The 18,650-nt window shown below is 69.6% G+C and overlaps 2 protein-coding genes across 2 annotated transcripts; one reads left to right on the top strand and one right to left on the bottom strand.

Annotated features, from left to right (window-relative positions):
* The first annotated feature begins 316 nt into the window (after window positions 1-316).
* Window positions 317-7,647, top strand: C5H14orf180 (chromosome 5 C14orf180 homolog). The gene is made up of 5 exons (XM_008158837.3): window positions 317-383; window positions 4,792-4,918; window positions 6,193-6,316; window positions 7,134-7,169; window positions 7,436-7,647. The coding sequence occupies exons 2-5, from the start codon at window positions 4,808-4,810 to the stop codon at window positions 7,645-7,647; spliced, it is 483 nt and encodes a 160-aa protein (XP_008157059.2). The 5' UTR covers window positions 317-383; window positions 4,792-4,807.
* Window positions 7,648-10,446: 2,799 nt separating this feature from the next.
* Window positions 10,447-16,793, bottom strand: TMEM179 (transmembrane protein 179). Its single transcript, XM_008158807.3, has 4 exons — window positions 16,489-16,793; window positions 12,523-12,660; window positions 11,758-11,836; window positions 10,447-10,626 (listed from the first exon to the last, which is right to left on the bottom strand). The coding sequence occupies exons 1-4, from the start codon at window positions 16,791-16,793 to the stop codon at window positions 10,447-10,449; spliced, it is 702 nt and encodes a 233-aa protein (XP_008157029.1).
* Window positions 16,794-18,650: the final 1,857 nt, after the last annotated feature.

The following is an 18,650-nucleotide window of genomic DNA, read 5'->3' as shown; positions in this document are numbered from 1 at the left end:
CGGGGCCCTGACCCCTCGCCGTGCCTGCGGGCGGCCTGTGCTGGGGCCTGGGAAGCGGCCGCCCCAGCTCCGGACGCGAGGCCAGCGGCCTGTGCTGGGGTCGCTGCTATTTCTGCCGGAGGAGGTAATTATAGCGCAGCGCCCGCCAGCTGGCCGGGCTCCCCCCGCACGGGCCGGCGGGACGAGGCGGGAGGACGAGCCTGCGCGGCGGCAGCTCTTCCAGGCCGAGCCGCCGGGGCTGGGCGGGTGCGGCCCGGACACTGGGCGCCCGCACCCGCCTCTCCCGGGGCAGGGGGGCCGCTGCCCTCCGGCTGAGACCCGGCTGGGACCCGGGGAGCCCCAGAGCCTGGCGCCACCGCCCCTCACAGACCCAACAGGAGCCGGTGAGACCCCAGCTCAGAGCAGGGCCCCTTCCCACTGGGCAGGGGCGCCGCGGAGCAGCAGGCTCCAGGAGGACGCGGCAAAGAGCCTGCGGCGGGCGGCGGGCACGGAGGCTGGGCAGAGGGCACACTTCAGCCCTGGGGACCCGGGCGCCCCAGCCCTGCCCAGGCGGCCAGCCTGACCCGGGCCCCGCCAGCCTCACTCCCGCCCGAGGCCGCCGGGTGGCTGGGGCGAGGGGGCACCAGGGTTCCCACCCGGAGCCGGAGCAGGCTCTCTCCACCCCCTCGGGCCCCAAGCCCAGCCCGTCCCTTCGGCCGCTGGGAAGGAGCGTGAGGCCAGGCAGCGGCGGACGGCAGGGGCGTGGGAAAGGGGCCTGCATCTCAGGGGACAGGGCCCCTCGGGCTCGGAGGGCAGCCAGTCCCCTCCCCCCCACTCCCCCACCCCCCACCCCCCGGAAGGCTCAGGGCCGAGCGGACTCGCTGGTGACTCGGGCCTGGAGCCCAGGCCACGCGGCTGGAAACCCCCAGACTGGCCGAGGTCTGAGCTGAGCCGTCGGCGGGCCCCGTCCTGGCCGGCGGGCGTGGGGCCCTCAGCCCAGGGCCCCTGCGTACTGGGCACCTCCTGTGTGCGGCTCCTCGGGTGTTAGCGTGTCCTTTCCGCCTGGCGTGCTCTGCGTGGCCGGCCCCTGCGTCTACGGGATGGGCCCCTGACCGACCTGCCGGGCACCCGCCCCGCGGCCACACAGCCCCCCTCAGCCCCGTCACCCCACATCCCGACTGCACCCCAGAGCCGTGTGGGCGCACAGCTGGCACCGAAGGGGCCTGGGGCACCGGGTGAGCTCCGGCTGTGGTCCGGCCCGGGCAGCGGTGGGCGAGCGGTCGGCGCCAGCTCCCGGAGTCCCCTCTGCTGGTGCAGAGCTCCCTCTCGTGCGCCCCTCCTCCCCATGGAGGCCGCGGGGTGTCCACGCCCCCCCCCCCCCGTTTCCGCTGGAAGGAAGGGCCGCCTCGACCCCTCTCCTCCAGCCGGGCTGCCTGACCCCGAGGGCAGATGCCGCCAGGGCCGCCGGGCCCACGGGACGCCTCCCCAGGGCTGGCCGGGCCTCGGCTGTAACGGAATCTTCTCGCTGGCTGGCGGGCCGCGGCAGCTCTGGTGTCCCCGCCGCTCCGGGCTCTGATCCCGCGATCGCGCCGGCGGGTGGGCCAGCTCAGGCGGGCGCGGCCCCTGCAGGAGCCCAGGTGGCCAGAGCGCACAGGTGGGTGAGGGGTGTGTGTACAGGGGGGTGAGTGTGTGCACAGGGGAGTGAGTGTGTGTACATGAAGTGAGTGTGTGCACATGGGGTGTGCACATGGGGTGAGTGTGTGTGTACATGGGGGTGAGTGTGTGTGTGGGGGGTGAGTGTGTGTACATGGGGGTGAGTGTGTGCACATGGGTGAGTGTGTGCACATGGGGTGAGTGTGTGCACATGGGTGAGTGTGTGTGTGTACGTGGGGGTGAGTGTGTGCACATGGGGTGAGTGTGTGTGTATGTGGGGGTGAGTGTGTGTGTGTACGTGGGGGTGAGTGTGTGCACATGGGGTGAGTGTGTGTGTGTATGTGGGGGTGAGTAGTGTGCACATGGGGTGAGTGTGTGTGTGCATGTGGGGTGAGTGTGTGCACATGGGGTGAGTGTGTGTGTGTATGTGGGGGTGAGTGTGTGCACATGGGGTGAGTGTGTGTGTGTATGTGGGGGTGAGTGTGTGCACATGGGGTGAGTGTGTCCACGTGGGGTGAGTGTGTGCACATGGGGTGAGTGTGTGTGTGTACGTGGGGGTGAGTGTGTGCACATGGGGGGTGAGTGGGGTCCCAGAGCTCCAGCCTCTCCCCGTCGAGATCCCTGCTTGCGTCCCCGCCTTCACAGCCCAGGGCCCTGGAGTAGGTGTCGCTGCTGACAGGACAGTGGGGGGGGGGGGCGCCAGGCTGTGGGCCCCGGTGACGGGTGAGACCCACGGCATTGACACCACCCTCTGCCCCTCTGCCCCAGGTCCTCCTGGGGGTGGCACAGTGCAGGTTTGAGGGGTGCGAGTGCTGAGCTGGGCTGGAGAGCCGTGGGGGGCACCGTGGTCTCCCAAGGCTTCGAGCCCGTGGGGGGGCGGGGAGGGGGGCGGGGCACTAGGCCAAACCCCACAGGCCGCCGGGGATGGGAGCACTTGGCCTGGCCAGCCCCCTGCTCCTGGGAAGGGTCAGAGCCGGAGCTCCCTGCCCACCCAGAGGTGAGGGGGTGCCTGGGGGCGTGGCCTCCCTGGGCTGGGCGGGTGCAGGGGTGACACTCTGCAGGCCCAGCCCTGGAGCTATTTTCCACCCGTTATCACCCATCGGTCACGAGCTGGCCTCAGAGCAGAGGGCACTCCTGTTACACGGCCCTGCCAGGGCCCCAGGCGAGCAGAGGCCTGCGGGGGGCGGGGGGCAGGGAGGCGGGAGGCAGTGCTGAGAGCACCAGTGGGGAAACTGAGGCCCAGAGCAGGCGCTCCATTGAGTGTACTCACACACGTGCACAGACATGCACGTGCTCACACCTGTGCACACACCCACACGTGCACAGACACACACGTGCTCACACCTGTGCACACTCCCACACGTGCACAGACACGCACGTGCTCACACCTGTGCACACTCACACACGTGCACAGACACTCACGTGCCCACACCTGTGCACACACCCACATGTGCACAGACACGCACGTGCTCACACCTGTGCACACACCCACATGTGCACAGACACGCACGTGCCCACACCTGTGCACACACTCACACGTGCTGGCCCACCATCCCTGGGGGGACCCGGGACCCAGGAGGCTGTGCGTGTCCAGGCCTGTGGCCCCTCTGGAAGGGCCCCCGGGAAGCCCAGCCTCGGCCGCTGTGTGAGCCCCCTGCTGAGCCACGGGGCCCCGGGCCTCCCCCTGCGAGAGGGTCCTGCCTCTCAGTGGCCTCCCTCCACCTCCTCCCCGGCTGGCGGCTCCCGCCACGACCCCGTTTGCAGTAAAGCACCTGAGGCTGCGACAGGAGAAAATTGTTTCCTTTTGAAATAATTGCGACCTACCATCCGGGCGGGTCCACAGACATCACTCATGGGCCTCCGCACGCCTGTGAGGCTTATGCCGAGGGCTCCACGTCACGGCCGCTGCTGCCTCCCGGGGAAGATCGCTGGAGGCCCGAGTCACACGCCCTCCCCCAGACCCAGCCCCTCCCTGCGGCTCCCGCTCACCCCCAGAGGCAGCCCGTTCCCGGTGGGGCGGCCCCAGCTGCCTCTGGCCCTGATTTACCCACCTGTGAAATGGGTGTGTGGGCCATCACCTGCCAGGCACCCAGAGGACTGACGGTCAGCACCCGGCTTCCTACACCTGCGGGAGGCCCAGGGGGTCTGCACCCCGAGCAGGACTGGCGAGGTCCAACGTCAAGGACCCTTCCAGGCTGTGGAAGGGAATTCACCCCGAGGGCCAGGAGGAGAGAACGGGGTGCACAGGAGCTCGCACAGCCAGGGGTCCCAGATGCCAGCGGGGTGCCAGGTCACACCTAGTGCCCGAGCAGGGAGCGGGGAGGACAGGGAGAGCAGAGCCAGAGCCTCCTCACCCCCACCCCAGCATTCACGTCCTGAGCCTCCCCCATGAGAGGAGGCAGCAGAGATGTTTACTGCAGCTTATCTGTGACCTCAAAACACTCTGACAAAAATAAAATGCGAACTTCCTGAGTACGGATGATGGAGTGGGGCTGTGAGTGGACAGCAGCCCGGGAGCAGCCACAGCCCTGGAGAAGCACAGCCCTGGAGAGGCACCCAGCCCTGGAGTAGCACCCAGCCCTGGAGAGGCACCCAGCCCTGGAGTAGCACCCAGCCCTGGAACAGCCACAGCCCTGGAGTAGCACCCAGGCCTGGAGAAGCACAGCCCTGGAGTAGCACCCAGCCCTGGAACAGCCACAGCCCTGGAGTAGCACCCAGCCCTGGAATGGCACCCAGCCCTGGAGTAGCACAGCCCTGGAGTAGCACCCAGCCCTGGAGTAGCACCCAGCCCTGGAGAAGCACAGCCCTGGAGTAGCACCCAGCCCTGGAGTAGCACCCAGCCCTGGAGAAGCACCCAGCCCTGGAGTGGCTCCCAGCCCTGGAGTAGCACCCAGCCCTGGAGTAGCACCCAGCCCTGGAGTGGCTCCCAGTCCTGGAGTAGCACCCAGCCCTGGAGTAGCACCCAGCCCTGGAGAGGCACCCAGCCCTGGAGTGGCACCCAGCCCTGGAGTAGCTCCCAGCCCTGGAGTAGCGGCAGCCACTGAAGCTGATAATCAGCACCTGGCCCGGAAGCTGGTGGCTTTCTGGGGTGTTTCTCTTCCTTTAGTTTTGCTCCCCACATGCTGCCTGTGCGGTCAGCGGTGCCTTTGCTTCTCCCAGGACCATGTCACCGTAGATGCGGGCGGCAGCACAAGCCCTGAGCCCCGACTCCCGGCCAGAGACGCGACATCAGACCAGAAAGCATGTGGCGGCCGCTCCAGGCTCCTCGGTGCCCGGGGCGGGGAAGGTGAGGCGGGTCCCGAACGGGCCCAGGACCGCTGGGGGGGGCCTCGCAGGAGGGGTGGGCCCAGGACCGCTGGGGGGACCTCGCAGGAGGGGTGGGCCCAGGACCACTGGGGGGGGCCTCGCAGGAGGGGTGGGCCCAGGACCGCTGGGGGGGGGCCTCGCAGGAGGGGTGGGCCCAGGGACTGACACTCGGGAGGTTCGGTCTGGCAGAGCGGGTGGCAGGCCCAGGGTGGGGCCCAGCGTGACCCAGGTGCACGGGGCCCATCCTGAGCCACAGCAAGGCTGCAGCCTGCGAGGGAGGGGTGAGGCGGACGGGGGGCCGGAGGGGTGGAGAGGCAGGTGGAGTGAGAGGAAGCGGGAGCGGGCAGGCTCTGGAGCGGGGCAGCGGCCGGTCAGGATGCTCCTCTGGCGAGCTCGCCCTCGCAGGGGACAGACGGCGGGGACGGGGGACCAGCGAGGCCGTCGGGGGGCAGCCGGGCCGGGTCTCGACCCGGGACAGAGTCAGGACGGGGAGCACTTGGAAAGACAGTGGGGGCGCGTCCTGGTCCAGCGCCCAGCTCACGGCCGTCTCAGCTGTGACCCCAGCTCACGGGGTGTTCACACTCCAGACAGCCTGCTGTCGCCATTTTACAGACGAGAGCACGGAGGCTCCGTGAGGTCTGGTCACGGCCACTCCACCCTCCGAACCTCACTGAGTGCGGGGCCGGCCCTGGCCGCCCGGGGGTCCAGGCTCCGCCCGCCCTGGCCAGAGGCCTGTGCTCACCTCCCTCACCCGGTCCAGGGGCCGCGACACCGGCCCAGCCTGTGACCCTCAGGCCCAGCCTCTCCCTGGCGCCGGGCTGAGCCCCCCACCCCTCCCCGGCAGAGGGCTCCGAGATCAGCAGGTGGGGGGGGGGGCAGCTGGGACAGGGAGATGCCCCCGGATGCCCGTGGCTGCCGTCCTCACTGTGACTGGTGCCATTACTATTGACACGGAGGAACGATTAGGACTCGTCGGGGCTGGTGGGGGCAGAGCCTGGGCAGGAGAGGCGGCCCCTCGGTCACGGACCACGCCTGTGGCAGCCAACACCATCGGATCCTGAGCGGGGCATGGGGGGGGGGGGGACATGGGCCCCCATCTGGCCCACGGTGGGTCTGGCTGCATAGACCCCGAGGAGCTGCAGGGAACCTGGCGGAACAGCCTGTCTCCAGCCCCCGGAGGCTGGGGAGGGGGGGTAAGGGGGGCAAGGGGGTACCCCACTACCGCCTGCTTCCCTCTGCTTCCCCCTCTCCCAGGAGGGCGACAGGAAGGGCCCCCCCTCCATCCTGAGACGAAGCTCGCCGCCCGAGGGCCGAGGCCGCAGGGCGGAGCCACAGAGGCGTGTGCGGTTCCACGAGCCCTTGGAGGTGGACGTCCACTGTAAGGGGTGTTGGGTGTGGGGCGTGGGGCGTGGGGTGTGGAGTGTGGGGCGTGGGGCTTGGGGTGTGGAGTGTGGGGTGTGGGGCGTGGGGTGTGGGGTGTGGGTGTGGGGTGCGGGGCGAGTACCAGGGTTCCGTGGGGGCCTCTGCGCAGGGCCTCACGCTGTCCGGCTGGTCCCCTCTGCGGCTCGGGTCTGCTCCAGGCCCACGGGGTGGGGGGTGGGGGGTGGGGGGTGCAGAGCTGACTTGGTGCAGAACTCACAGCAGCCGCCCTCTGGACTGGCTCAGGGTCGCCGGGGGCCCCGTCACCTGCAGGGCCCCTCCCCCTCTGACCCAGTCTGTTGCTTAGGAATGAGTGGCAGCCCCTCCACTGAGCGGAGGGGACCCCACAAAGGCCAGGGCCCTGGGGGGTGAGAATCGTGGGGACACCTTAGATTCTGCCCACCACAGCCCCCTAAGCACAGGGCTTCCTGGTTCTGCCAAGTTGTGCACAAAGAAACGGAAGCAGAGACCGCAGACGGGACGGAGTGGGGGTCCTGCCCGGCCCTCCCCGGGTGCCCACCCCGCCGCCCGGGGCCCAGGCTGCCTGCGGGGTCACCACGCCCCAACCCCACAGGCTCTGAGAGCAGCACCCAGCGTCCTGGGCCCCGCCTTCCGGCCGGACCTGGGAGCGGGAGGCTGGGCCGGCCCGGTGGTGCCGGGCAGACTGGCCGGCGGGGGTGGGGTGGTCACTGGTCCTCTGGGTGGGGGGGGCGGCGAGAAGCCCTGGGTGCGTGCAGGCTCACGTGCCCCAGCCCACCCTCGGCTCTCCTCCCCAGACATCGCCAGCAGGGAGCACGTGCCCACCGCCAAGGGTGAGTTCTGATCCTCCCTCCCCAGGGTGCCCAGCACCCCGACACAGTGCCCAGGGCAGCCCCAGCCCCAGGCCGCCCTGGGACATCCCCCCTGGAGGCCGGGCAGGGAGGAGGGCCCTCCGCGCCCCGGGACCCACCCTGATGGGCGGCCACGGTGCCAGCCCCGCCCTCCCTGCCCCTCCCGCCAGCCCCAGGGAGGATGGGGTCCCGGACCCTGGGGGTTGGGGGATGCGAAGGGGCTCATCCGCCACCTCCCTCGCCCCCAGCGCCCCGCCGGCCCCGGCCCCGGCCCCGCGGCGGCTCCCTGCTCCTGCGGCTGGGCCTGTGCGCGCTGCTGGTGCTGCTGCTGGGCCTGTGCTGCGGCCGGACCAAGCCCCTGGCGCTGGCCCTGCAGGACCTGCGGGCCCGGCTGCTCGCCCTCGCCCTGCGCCTGCGGCAGGCGCTCCTCACCGGCTGGCACTGCCTCCTGCAGCTCTGACGCCGCCCCGGCCCGGCGGCCGGGCAGAGGCCACGGAGGGTCTGGAGCAGCGAACGGTGAACCTGGGACTCAGGGGGCTGCAGGGGGGGCCCCCAGGGCTGAGTCAGCACGGCCCCTCCTGGGTCACAGCCCGGGGTCCACGGGGAGGTCTGTTAGGAAGAGGACCCACTGCTAAAACCGGACCACACGCCCGGCCCCCTCGCCCCCCCTGGTCCCTGGAGGGGGCTGGGTGTGGCTCCTGGAGGCCCGGACGCTGCCCTGTGCCTGGGCCCCGGGAGAAGGGGAACGGCCGGCGGCCACTTAGGCCTTGGGGCTGGGGCCTGGACACCCTCAGGAGAGCCGGGTCCGTGGTGGGGGTGGGCAGTCCCTCCCAGCCCCTCGCAGACCCCCACTGAAGCCGCACGGTGTGAGGGCGCCCAGGTCAGACCCTGCCCTGGGCCCAGCCGGGCTCCTCCATGCCCAAGGGCAGCGTGTCCTCGGCTCCCGCCCGGCCATCACCGCGTGGGGTGGGGCTGGGGACGCCACGGGCCAGGACCCCACCGCCTTCAGACACGTCCCACAGCGGCTGCGGGGCCCGTGGGTCCCAGGACACGGAAACGGGGGCCGAAACCCACCCACACGGGAGGGGCCGGGATCTGTTTTTATTGTGACTTTGAGAAATAAAATACATTTAAGTTGAAGAATCTTTACTTTCGAGTTTAGCCGGAAGTAGAATTAACCACGGGTGTCCGTTGTCAAACAGCAGGGAGAAGCGATGGGTGGGCCCACGTCGGAGCCCCGGGCCCCCACCTGCCCTTCCCGTCCCGCCCGGGGGCCCTCCCTGCCCGAGGCAGAGCACCCGCTCCTGCCCAGTCCACCCTCCCGGGAGGTGCCGGGCGCACCGGCCGGAGACGGGACCTGCAGGGAGTGGACGCAGGGCTCTGTGGGCCGATCGAGGGGCCGCCCCAGACCAGCTCCAGGACCCACAGGGCACCCCGAAGCCTGGGCGGACCCTTGGGCTCCCCCTTCCTGCCAGGCTGGCCGCTGCGTGGATGGGGTGCAGGCAGAGCCCCCCGCCCCCGCCGGGGACAGACGAGGGGCCTGCAGGGGCTGAAGGGTCCCCGTGGCCAGTGCGCTAGGGCCGCCAGGCTGGGCCGGGGCCAGACCCGCTCCGCTCGGGGGTCTCAGGTGCCGTCCAAACACCTCTCCCCGCCCCCCTGCTCTGCCTGGAACCCCAGCGGCTCTGCCCCCCAGGACACCAGCCAGCACAGCAGCATCAGGACAGTCACCTGCCCCTCACTTCCCGCCCCGTCTGCCCCCGCAGCCTCTCCAGCCCTCGCCCCGGCCCAGGCCCACGGCTCTGCAGGCCCCGGGCCCCTCGTACAGGAACAAACCAGTCCGGGCAGCGGGGGCGGGAGGGCGAGCGGCCTTCCTTCCCGGGGGAGGGGAGCAGCAGGAAGCCAGCTGGCAGCACGGGGGCAGCTGAGGAAGCCGAGGTGCTTAGAGCGGGGAGTGGGGTGTTCTTACCCCTCGGGGCCCCCCTGGGCAGGCACGGAGGAGGGGGAACAGGCGGGAAGCCAGGAGCCCTGGAGGGCTGCTCCACATGTGCTGTGTGGGCGGGTGGGAAGGCAGGCCCCCGCCCCCCGTGCTGGGGCACGGGGCTCCAGTGGATGGAGATGCACCGCATGTCCACACCTGCTCTGGTCTTGGCCACCCCGTCCCGTGCCTGCTCACACACGCACACACACTCATACTGTGCACACGCCTGCTCACACATGCACACACACTCATACTGTGCACACGCATGCTCACACACTCATACTGTGCACACGCCTGCTCACACACGCACACACACTCGTACTGTGCACACGCATGCTCACACACGCACACACTCATACTGTGCACACACATGCTCACACACGCACACACACTCGTACTGTGCACACGCATGCTCACACACATTGTGCGCACTCACACTGCACACACTCTACGTAGTGTATGGCACACTCTCCTACACGCACACTCACATGTGCACACTCTCATGTCACATGTGCACTAATATCACATGCATGCACACTCTCACATGCACACGCAGACACGTGCAGCGGCACCGGGCCCCTCCCTCCTCCGGCACGGGCCCAGCCCACACGAGACAAACGCTGGGGCACAGCCACAGGGCTCCCCCGCCACCCGGCACGGCGGCCACCCCGGGCCGTCCCCTGAGCCCAGGACACACGCCTGTCTCTGCACTTTCGGAGCCGAGACCGGCCTGGACCCCCAGGGGCCCCGGAGCAGGGACAGGGGACACAGCCCTGGAGGGCCGCCCAGGGCCCGCGGGTGCGGCCACATGTGAGCTCCTTCTGCACTCGCCCTGCCCCAGGTCACGGGGTTCCCGTCCCACACGCCACTCGGAGCCACTGGCAAGGGCGTCGTGTGGCGTCTGGGCTGGCGGGGTCGCTCGGGGGCTGCCGCGAAGCAAGCATCACGCCTCTGCGGGGCAGGGCCTGGGCCGAGGGTCCAGGGGTCTGAGAAGGCGGGCGCTCCCCTCCCACCCCCCCCCCCCCCCCGGTCTCGCCGGCCAGGTCTCACTGGGCGGGTCCTCGAAGCCCCAGGCCCGTGCTGCCCCCGCCCCGTCGCAGCCGGTGGGATCGGGCGCTGGGTGAGCGGGTCGCTCACGACACACGGTGCGGAGGGGGGCATGCAAGCCTGCCGGCCGGGTGGGACCCAGGCAGACCTGCCCGCCGCTCCCCGGGGCAGGGCGTGCGCCCCAGGCAGTGGGGGCGCTGGGGGTGCTGGGGCGCTGGGCCCCATCGGGGACGCCTAGATGACGGCGCTCTTCTCCTCCTGCGCGAGGGTGCGGGCGCCCGGCCGGGCCAGCAGCAGCTCCTTCTCGTGGACCAGGCTGTCCAGCAGGTCCTCCTGGCGGTAGTTGTGGTAGACTTTGACGAAGGCCAGCACGGTGATGGCCAGCCAGGCCAGCCACGAGGCCCAGAGGCCGAACTGCAGAGGCGGGACAGCGTCAGGGGCCGGCCCCCCGCCGGCACCCACCCAGCCCCTGGGAGAGGGACGGGCCCGCTGGGAAGGGACAGGGACACATTGGGGTGAGGACAGGGACGAGCTGGGGGGAGCCTTTGCGTCCTTCCTCACGACCATCACTCTGCAGCCCCACGGGGGAAGGTGCTGTGGGATCCCCTCACCCCCGGGCTGGCGGGCCCCTCGTCCCTCAGGCGGGCAGTGGCGGGCAGCCCGTCTCCTCCCAGGACAGCTGGCCCCTCACGAAGCCTCCGGCTGTGGCTACAGAAGCACCTTCCCCTGCGGCTCCCAAGCAGTTGAAGGACGCCACGGACTCAGCCAGGCCTGGGCGTGCTCACGGCACCCCATTCGAACCCCCTCCCCCTCCTTAACCTACTCGCCGAGAACCAGGCTGACGCTTTCCTGCGAGAGGCCTGAGCTCCTCTCTGCAAACAACCTTCGACCTCCGACGTCCAGACCCCCAGGGGTTCCTCCCCCAAGAGAGTCCTCAGATCGGCCACCCATCCGAAGGGGACCCGGATGCTGGGGAGCCCTGCTCGGTGCTAGAAGGAGCCGCCCCCACCCTGGAGCCCCTCATCAGGGTCATCAGTGTCCTCCGCTGGGATGGATGCACGTGGTAAGGGGCGGCCATCACTGCCCACCACTATGTCCCCAGACGCCTGTGCTCCAGGAAATGCAGTCCCAGAACCCACCATGGCTCAGGTGGGCAGGGCTGGCCTCCCCTTCTGCCTGGAAGCCCAGCCCACCCAGAAGCCCCACCTCCCTTGAGGGCCCACCTGCCTGTCTGGAAGCTCCGCCCACCTGGAAGCTCCGCCCACCTGCAAGCCCTGTCTGTGGAGAGCTCTGCCTGCCTGGAAGCCCCACCTACCTAGGGAAGCCCCGCCTACCTGGAAGCCCCACCCACTTGGAAGCTCAGCCCACCCAGAAACCCTGCCCATCTGGAAGCCCCACCTCCCTTGAGGCTCCGCCCACCCGTCTAGAAGCTCCGCCCACCTGAAAACCCTGTCTGTGGGGATCCCTGCCCACCTGGAAGCCCCACCTCCCTTGAGGCTCCGCCCACCTATTTAGAAGCTCCGCCCACCCGGAAGCCCCGCCTACCTGGGCAATGGCAAACTGGTCATAGAAGGCAGAGTTGTCCACGTTCAGCTCCAAGTCGATGTCCTGGAGCTCCTCACAGCTGAAACGGCACCACACGGGACGGTGACGGCCAGCCCCCCAGCCCGAGGCAGCAGCATCACCCCGCAGGGCAGGGGGCGGCCTCGGGGGGCACACAGGGCCCTCACGCCTCCTCTGCAGCAGGGACCTGCAGGCCCGCCCCCGCCTGGCCCTGGACGGTGGGGTCACCGCCAGCCTCTGCCCCACTCACTGCCGGCGAACACGGGGACCCGCAGGGTCAGCCACAGGCCTGCGTGACGGCCACCAACCGGGGCCGGCGGGGCCTCAGCCGGAGTGAGCGAGGCGGGGGCTCCAGGGCCCGTGGCCTCCTGAGATGTCAGGACACGTGACTGGAGCATGAAGCCGAGAGGGAGGCCAGAGGGAGGCTCGCCCCGGAGGGGCGGGGGGGAGGCTGGAGCTGGTGTTTGTGAGGGAAGAGCGAGCCCCAGTGACCACACCGTCGGGCCTTCGCCGGCTGCGTGGACACACCGGCGGCCGGACCTGGCGCCCACCCATCCGGCCAGTCACCCCACGTGCCCGCGGATGAGGAGCGGGAGCTCCGAGCCGCCCCGGTGGGGGCCCTGCCCTGAGTGACCTGCGGGCTCCCCCCGGGGAAGGGGCAGGGGACCCGGGCCGGTCTGAGAGGAGGGGCAGGTGTGCGCGGTGCGGGCACGGAGGGAGCCACGCCGGGGCGCGGGAGCCGGGCACCTGTGGGGCACCGAGCCCTTCTCGGTGACGGCGTCGCACCACATGGTGAAGCCCACGCTCACGATGGTGCTGGCGATGAAGACGAGGAAGACGACGAAGGCGCTGACCAGCAGGTTCAGGAAGGCGTAGAGGAAGGAGCTGCGGGAGGGACAGGAGGGGGTCGCTGCACTCCCAGGTTCCGCCACCGCCACTGGGGCGGCCACAGCGGGAGGGCACCCCACCCTCAGGTTCCCAGCGGGGCCGAGTGGGGGTCCAGGGGCCACCTCCCTCCCTCACCCACGGGCCCCGGTGCCGGCCCCGGCCGCCATGCTGCCCGCCCAGCGGCCCAGGGCTGGGAGCGTGGTCACCCGTCTCCCAGAAGGGCAGGGCCAGCCCGCGGCCCAGGCCCTTGGACCAGCGGCACAGGTGCCGGGAGGCGGGACGCCCTTCCGGGCCCTGACCCGCGTGGCCCCCAGTGCAGGCGGCGGGACCGCGGCGGGGGCGTGCCCAGGGCCCTGCTCCGCCGTCTCCACTGAAACCTGGAGGCTGAGCTGCGCCCAGGTGGGCGACAGACCCAGGAGGCAGGGCCCTGAGGACAGGTCTCGCTCAGGGCTTGGCACTGCCCGAGGGGCAAGGGCCTCCCGGGGTCCCCCTCCCCCGAACATGGCCCCCGCCCCAGGATGCGGTCACGGGCCCGACGGCCAGGGCAGCGGTGGGGACGGGCGCCCGCACACACAGGGTTAACGCCGTCGTTCTCCCAAAGCCTCGCCCGGTGCCCTGCCTGGATGTGCCGTCTCCATGGTGACGGCATCCCGGGAAGCCCTGGGAGGCCGCGGCAGGCAGATGGGTCGTTTTAACCCGGCGCGCCCCAGCCGTCAATCACAAACCACTGCCACCTGGACGCTCTCGGGGCTCCGCTCAGCAAAGCTGCCCGGGCCCCCGGGCCCGCCCCCCCTCGGCCCGTCCATCTGCCCCGGAACAGCACAGAGCGGCGGGAGCCACAGGTGCCAGATCCGCACGCCGATTCCTCCAGACACAGCCAGGGTACCCCGTGCAGAAGCTGCCCCCCAGTCCTGGGCGCGAGCTGCCAGGCCCCACTCTGATGGGCACGCCCTCCAGGAGGTGGCGGCTGGCACCGTGGACACCGCCTGCCCCCCCTGAGCTCAGGACCTGGCCGGGGCCCACCTTGGCCCAGAGGGTGGGCTCTGCCCTGGGTCTCGGGGGCCCCGGGTCGTCTGTGAGGCTGGCCTCGGGAGAATCGCGTGCACGCTGACCCTGAGCACACGGGCCCCTCAGACCTGAGTGTGGAGGGCCGCGGTGCTCGGTGGGCCAGACATGCCAGGCTGCCGACGGCCCGAGAGCCGTGCCCGTCCCATGAGCTCACTCTGACAGCCTCTCCGGCCGCCTGGCTCTCCCTCGCTCCCTGCTGGCCCGGCTCCTGCCGCCTGGTCCAGCGTAGGTTAAGCAGCCACGGGGCAGGAACGGCTCCTCTGTTTGGCCGGCTTGCCTGTGGCTGGACGAAGCCGACCCCCCTTCCCGGGACCCAGGGCTCCGCACTCAGCAAGCCTGGAGGCTTGGCCCGAGCCGGCTTGTGAGTCTGGCAACATTGGGGGCCGGTGCGTGGCAGGAGCAGCAGGTCTCAGACGCAGGCAGCTCTGCCGCTCCCTCGACAGACACGACAGACACTAACTCATCACAGAGATGAGCCACACGCCCACCTGGGGCGGCCAGCCCAGGGCCCCTCAGAGGGGCAGCCGCAACCTGGACGCAGGAGAGCCCCGACCGGGTCCCACATCCCAAACCAAGAGGGAGAGCTGGCACGTGGCGCTTCCACACGGCGCACTGCCTGCCAACTGGACCGCGGTGGGCGACGGGGGACAGGCGGCCGCACGGTCACGTGGCCTCGGACAACAATTCCTGATGGCCGAGGAGGACGCTGCACAGCTGTCTCTGGAGGAGAGAGAGCCGCCAGCCTTGGCTGCCACGCTCGAGGCCTGGACAGAGGTTGCTGGGGGGGGGGCAGGAGAGCCCCCAGGACTGACACAAAGGGACGGGAGTCCCGAAATGTTCCTCCCCCCACCCCACATCCCGGAGGACGCGCGCCCGGGGCCTGGGCGGATGAACGAAGTGACAGAGCATGGCGGGGGGGGGGGGGGGCGCGCACAGGCCCCCGCTTTCCGTCTTCATCATGGGGGTGGGGATGGCGGCTGCACAGAACCAACCGGCCCCTTTCTACAAGATGACAAGGACGGCCCGGCCAGCGGCTCAGTGGTTGAGCGTCGACCTGTGACCCAGGAGGTCAGGGTTCATTCCCAGTCAGGCACAGGCCTGGATTGCAGGCTCGATCCCCAGTGTGGGGCGTGCAGGAGGCAGCCGATCCATGATTCTCTCTCATCACTGATGTTTCTCTCTCTCTCTCCCCCTCTCCCTTCCTCTCTGAAATCAATAAAAATATATTCTAAAAAGAAGAAAAAAATCTTTTAAAAACATATGGCAAAGGACGGAGCTGCTGTTCTGGATTGCCCAGGGTTGCTGCCGGTTTGCGTGAGGAGGGCAGCCCCCGTGACCCAGACTCCTGTCCGCCGGCTCCTCGCTCTCCGCCTGCCCCCAGCCCTGGCTGGTGCCGGCCCTGAATCCCCTCGCTCCGAGCCACACGCCGGGCGCCCCGGAGAGCGGCTGTGTCCTCGTCAGCTGGACCCCAAATGCCTCGAGGCCACGCGTCTTGTGGGGACACGCTGGAATGATGGGCAGGAGCTGAGGGCCAAACAGTGACCCCCACACGGCCTGTGCCCACCGCCCTCAGCTTCAGACTGAAGGGGCCTCACCCCGCCCACCTGCTGACGTGCCATCCTCCTCGGACCCCTCCTCAGGGGGACGCCACCTGGGTGACACCTGGGCCTGGCGGTGAGGGTGCAGGTGACGTCTCAAACGTGTCCCCAGGGCAGGACACCCCCCGGGGACTGGCCTGGGCTCACCCTGGGCCGAGCCCCAGCCCCACAGCCCCCGGAGGCCTCCCCAGGCTGACGTGTGACTCCCTGCACACCTTCGTGCCGAGGGCTGGACCGTGTCCCCGATGAATGGGACCTTATTTGGAAGTAGGGTCCTATGGCGGTCATTAAGCCAAAGATCTCCCAGCGGGGGCATCCTGGGTTCAGGGGGGCTCTAAGCCCAGTGAGGGGCGTCACTATGAGACCATAGGCCGAGGACCGGCCACCAGAGCCGGAGGGTCTCCCTCTGAGGAGCCGACCATGACCCTCGACTGTGGACTTCCGGCCTCAGGACTGTAAGAGCGGGCGGCCTCCGTCCCGGCTGCCCCGGGAACCAGACAGGGGCTTCTAGGATTCCACCCCTCCTCCAGCTGTCCCCACCCCAGGTGAACTGCACCCCACCTGATTCCAGCACAGTGCCCGGCAGGAGGTGGGGAGGGGGAGGCTGGAGGTGGGGAGGGGGAGGCAGGAGGTGGGGAGGAAGGGGCCTGGAGGTGGGGCAGGGGGTGGGGAGGCTGGAGGTGGGGAGAAAGGGGGCTTGTGGGGACAAAGCAGGGCCCTCGCACACCTGTCCCCGCCCTCGCATCCCCAGCCAAGGCCTCCAGGGGTTCCCTCCAGACCCCCTTCCGCCAGCAGCCTTCCCAGGGCAAAGGGGGTGAGGGGGGGCTCCCAAATCGCCAAGTCACACAGCGCGGGGCCTGGTCCCAGAGCGCAGGCCCCGACCAGGGCGTGGCGCTGTCCGCGGTGCTGACGGTGCCCCGGGCTGACCCCGCACCGGAGGCCCCGGTCAGCGAGGGAAGGCGGTGCTGCACCTACAGCCGGGGCCGGGGGGCAGGGGGGACGCACTGGCTTCCCAGGAGGACGGGTGAGCGTCGCGGCCCTGGTTCTGCGTGTGGACAAAGGGCAGTGCGCGTGGAAGTGCCGAGGGCCCAGCACTGACTTGGCCGGGCCTCCGAGCGCCCGGGGAGGGGAGCGCTGGGGGCGCCGGGCCCCCACTTACCCCTCGTGGCCCTTGCAGAGGAAGAAGAGCGCGCGCCAGGCGAGCGCGGCGGCGAGCAGCAGCGAGAGGAGGCTGGCGAGCAGGCCGAAGCGGCAGGCGGCCGGCGGGCCCCACTCCTGCACCGTGAAGCGCTCGCGCGCCTGCACCGTGAGGTTGGCGCTGAGCCACAGGCCCTCGGTGAAGAGCAGGCAGCGGCCGCGGAAGTCGTGGCCGTTCTCCGACAGCGGCACCAGCGCCACGAAGCTGAACAGGAAGGCCAGGAGGCAGCAGGCGCACTGCGCGAGGAGGAACTGGTTGAGCGCCATGGCGAGGCGCGGCCGGTGGGAGCCGGGAGCCGGGAGCCGGGAGCCGGGCGCGCGGGAGGCTGCGCAGTGGCGGCGGCGCCGGGTCCTGCGCGCCCCGCCCGGGACGCGTGCGCAGCGGCCGAGCGCGGGCCGCGCCTGCGGTCAGCACCACGGACAGCTCCGGGGCGGGAGGGCTGCCCCGGGACAGGGGTGCTGCCCAGGGACAGGGGTGCCGCCCAGGGACAGGGGTGCCGCCCCGGGGACAGGGGTGCTGCCCCGGGGACAGGGGTGCCGCCCAGGGACAGGGGTGCCTGCAGGCCCCGGGGAAAGGGCATGGGCGATGCGGTGCAGTGACTGCCCAGCGGGGCATGTTGGTAGGTCGGCCATCACACCCCTCAGAGGCCCTGGGAGCCGCCTGTGCGGCCTGGCCTCCGCCTCCGCCTCGGCTGGTTCTGTGCCCCCAGCTCCCCATCCGCTTAAGGCAGTGGTCGGCAAACTGCGGCTTGCGAGCCACATGCGGGCGGCTCTTTGGCCCCCTGAGTGTGGCTCTTCCACAAAATACCACGTGCGGGCGCGCACGTACAGTGTGATTGAAACTTCGTGGCCCATGTGCAGAAGTTGGTTTTCGGCTCTTGTCCTGTTGGTATTGGGCTCTGCTGACTGATGAGCTTGCTGACCACTGGGTTAAGGGGTTAACATGAAAACATCCTCCCCAAGGCCAGGCCTTGCTGATTTCAGAGAGGAAGGAAGGAAGAGGCGGAGAGAGAGAGTGAAACATCGATGTGTGGCCGCCCACACATGCCCAGACTGGGGCTCGAACCCACCACCTGGGGATGCGCCCGACCTGGAATCAAACCCTCGCACACAGGACGCCGCCGCCCACGGCCACGCGGCCGGCGCTGACGGGGGGTTTGCTGCCCGTTTCCTTGGCGAGCGGTTGTCACACCCGCCTCACGGCTCCGAGGCCGCATTGGATCTAAGAGAGGAAGGGAGAGGGAGAGAGAGCTAGAAACATCGATGAGAGAGAAACATCCATCAGCTGCCTCCTGCGCACCCCCTACTGGGGATGTGCCCGCAACCAAGGTACATGCCCTTGACCGGAATCGAACCCGGGACCCTTCAGTCCGCAGGCCGACGCTCTATCCACTGAGCCACACCGGCCAGGGCTGTTCTGATAGGGCTCAGGCATTCGTGTAACGCCGACGTTTGAAGAAGGGATGTTGGATTTTCCATCTTTTTTCACAGATCGGAATGGTTTCAGTGGCAGGACCCTCCCTGAGGACTGGCGGTTACACGGAACCCCCCTCGGCAATGGCGAGTCTTGGCGTGGACTGGGCGTTCACGAGCCCCCCGTTTTATTCTGTAGGCTCCCCGCCGGGCCCTGCCTCCTCAGGTGTCGAGGTGCCTTTCTGTGTGGGCCAAGCCCTCCCGGGCAGCACCCTCAAAACGCTCAAATCCGCCGGCCCCTGCATGGCGGTGGGACGGACGTCCATTCCCGCCCGAGGGGGCTGCGTTTCCCAGGCGGCTCCCCTTGGCCGGGTTGGGGTCCCAGCAGCCGTGTCCACGTGTTTCCCCAGGAGAGGGCTGCTGTCCCGTGTCCTCTCCAACGTGGCCGCAGACAGAATGCGCAACTCACGGGGGACAAGCACCGGAGGGGACGCGCCGCGTGACGAGGAGGGAAGCCCGCGTGTACCCATCGCAGGACACTTTCCTCCGAGTAAGATGACGGCATGTTAAAGCCACTGCCACTTCTCAGTCTTGCAGAGTGAAGCTAAACTTGTACAACATCTTCATTTCTTCTTCTTTAAAAATATGTTTTTATTGATTTCAGAGAGGAAGGGAGGAGGGAGGGAGCGAGAGAAAGAGAGAGAGAGAGAG

Source organism: Eptesicus fuscus, chromosome 5 (genome assembly GCF_027574615.1).
Source record: "Eptesicus fuscus isolate TK198812 chromosome 5, DD_ASM_mEF_20220401, whole genome shotgun sequence".
In the NCBI taxonomy this organism is placed as follows: Eukaryota; Metazoa; Chordata; class Mammalia; order Chiroptera; family Vespertilionidae; genus Eptesicus; species Eptesicus fuscus.
The sequence above is the reverse complement of the archived record's forward strand: the minus strand, read 5'-3'. Positions and strand labels throughout refer to the sequence as shown.

Bases quoted from the DNA above. Each gene is read 5' to 3' on its own strand.
- C5H14orf180 (XM_008158837.3), top strand. From the start codon at position 4,808: ATGCGGGCGGCAGCACAAGCCCTGAGCCCCGACTCCCGGCCAGAGACG. The intron at 4,919-6,192 runs GTGAGGCGGGTC...CCCCTCTCCCAG, and splicing joins CGGTGCCCGGGGCGGGGAAG to GAGGGCGACAGGAAGGGCCC. The intron at 6,317-7,133 runs GTAAGGGGTGTT...TCTCCTCCCCAG, and splicing joins CTTGGAGGTGGACGTCCACT to ACATCGCCAGCAGGGAGCAC.
- TMEM179 (XM_008158807.3), bottom strand. From the start codon at position 16,793: ATGGCGCTCAACCAGTTCCTCCTCGCGCAGTGCGCCTGCTGCCTCCTG. The intron at 12,661-16,488 runs GTAAGTGGGGGC...TCCCTCCCGCAG, and splicing joins CTCTGCAAGGGCCACGAGGG to CTCCTTCCTCTACGCCTTCC. The intron at 11,837-12,522 runs GTGCCCGGCTCC...GTGCCGTTTCAG, and splicing joins AAGGGCTCGGTGCCCCACAG to CTGTGAGGAGCTCCAGGACA.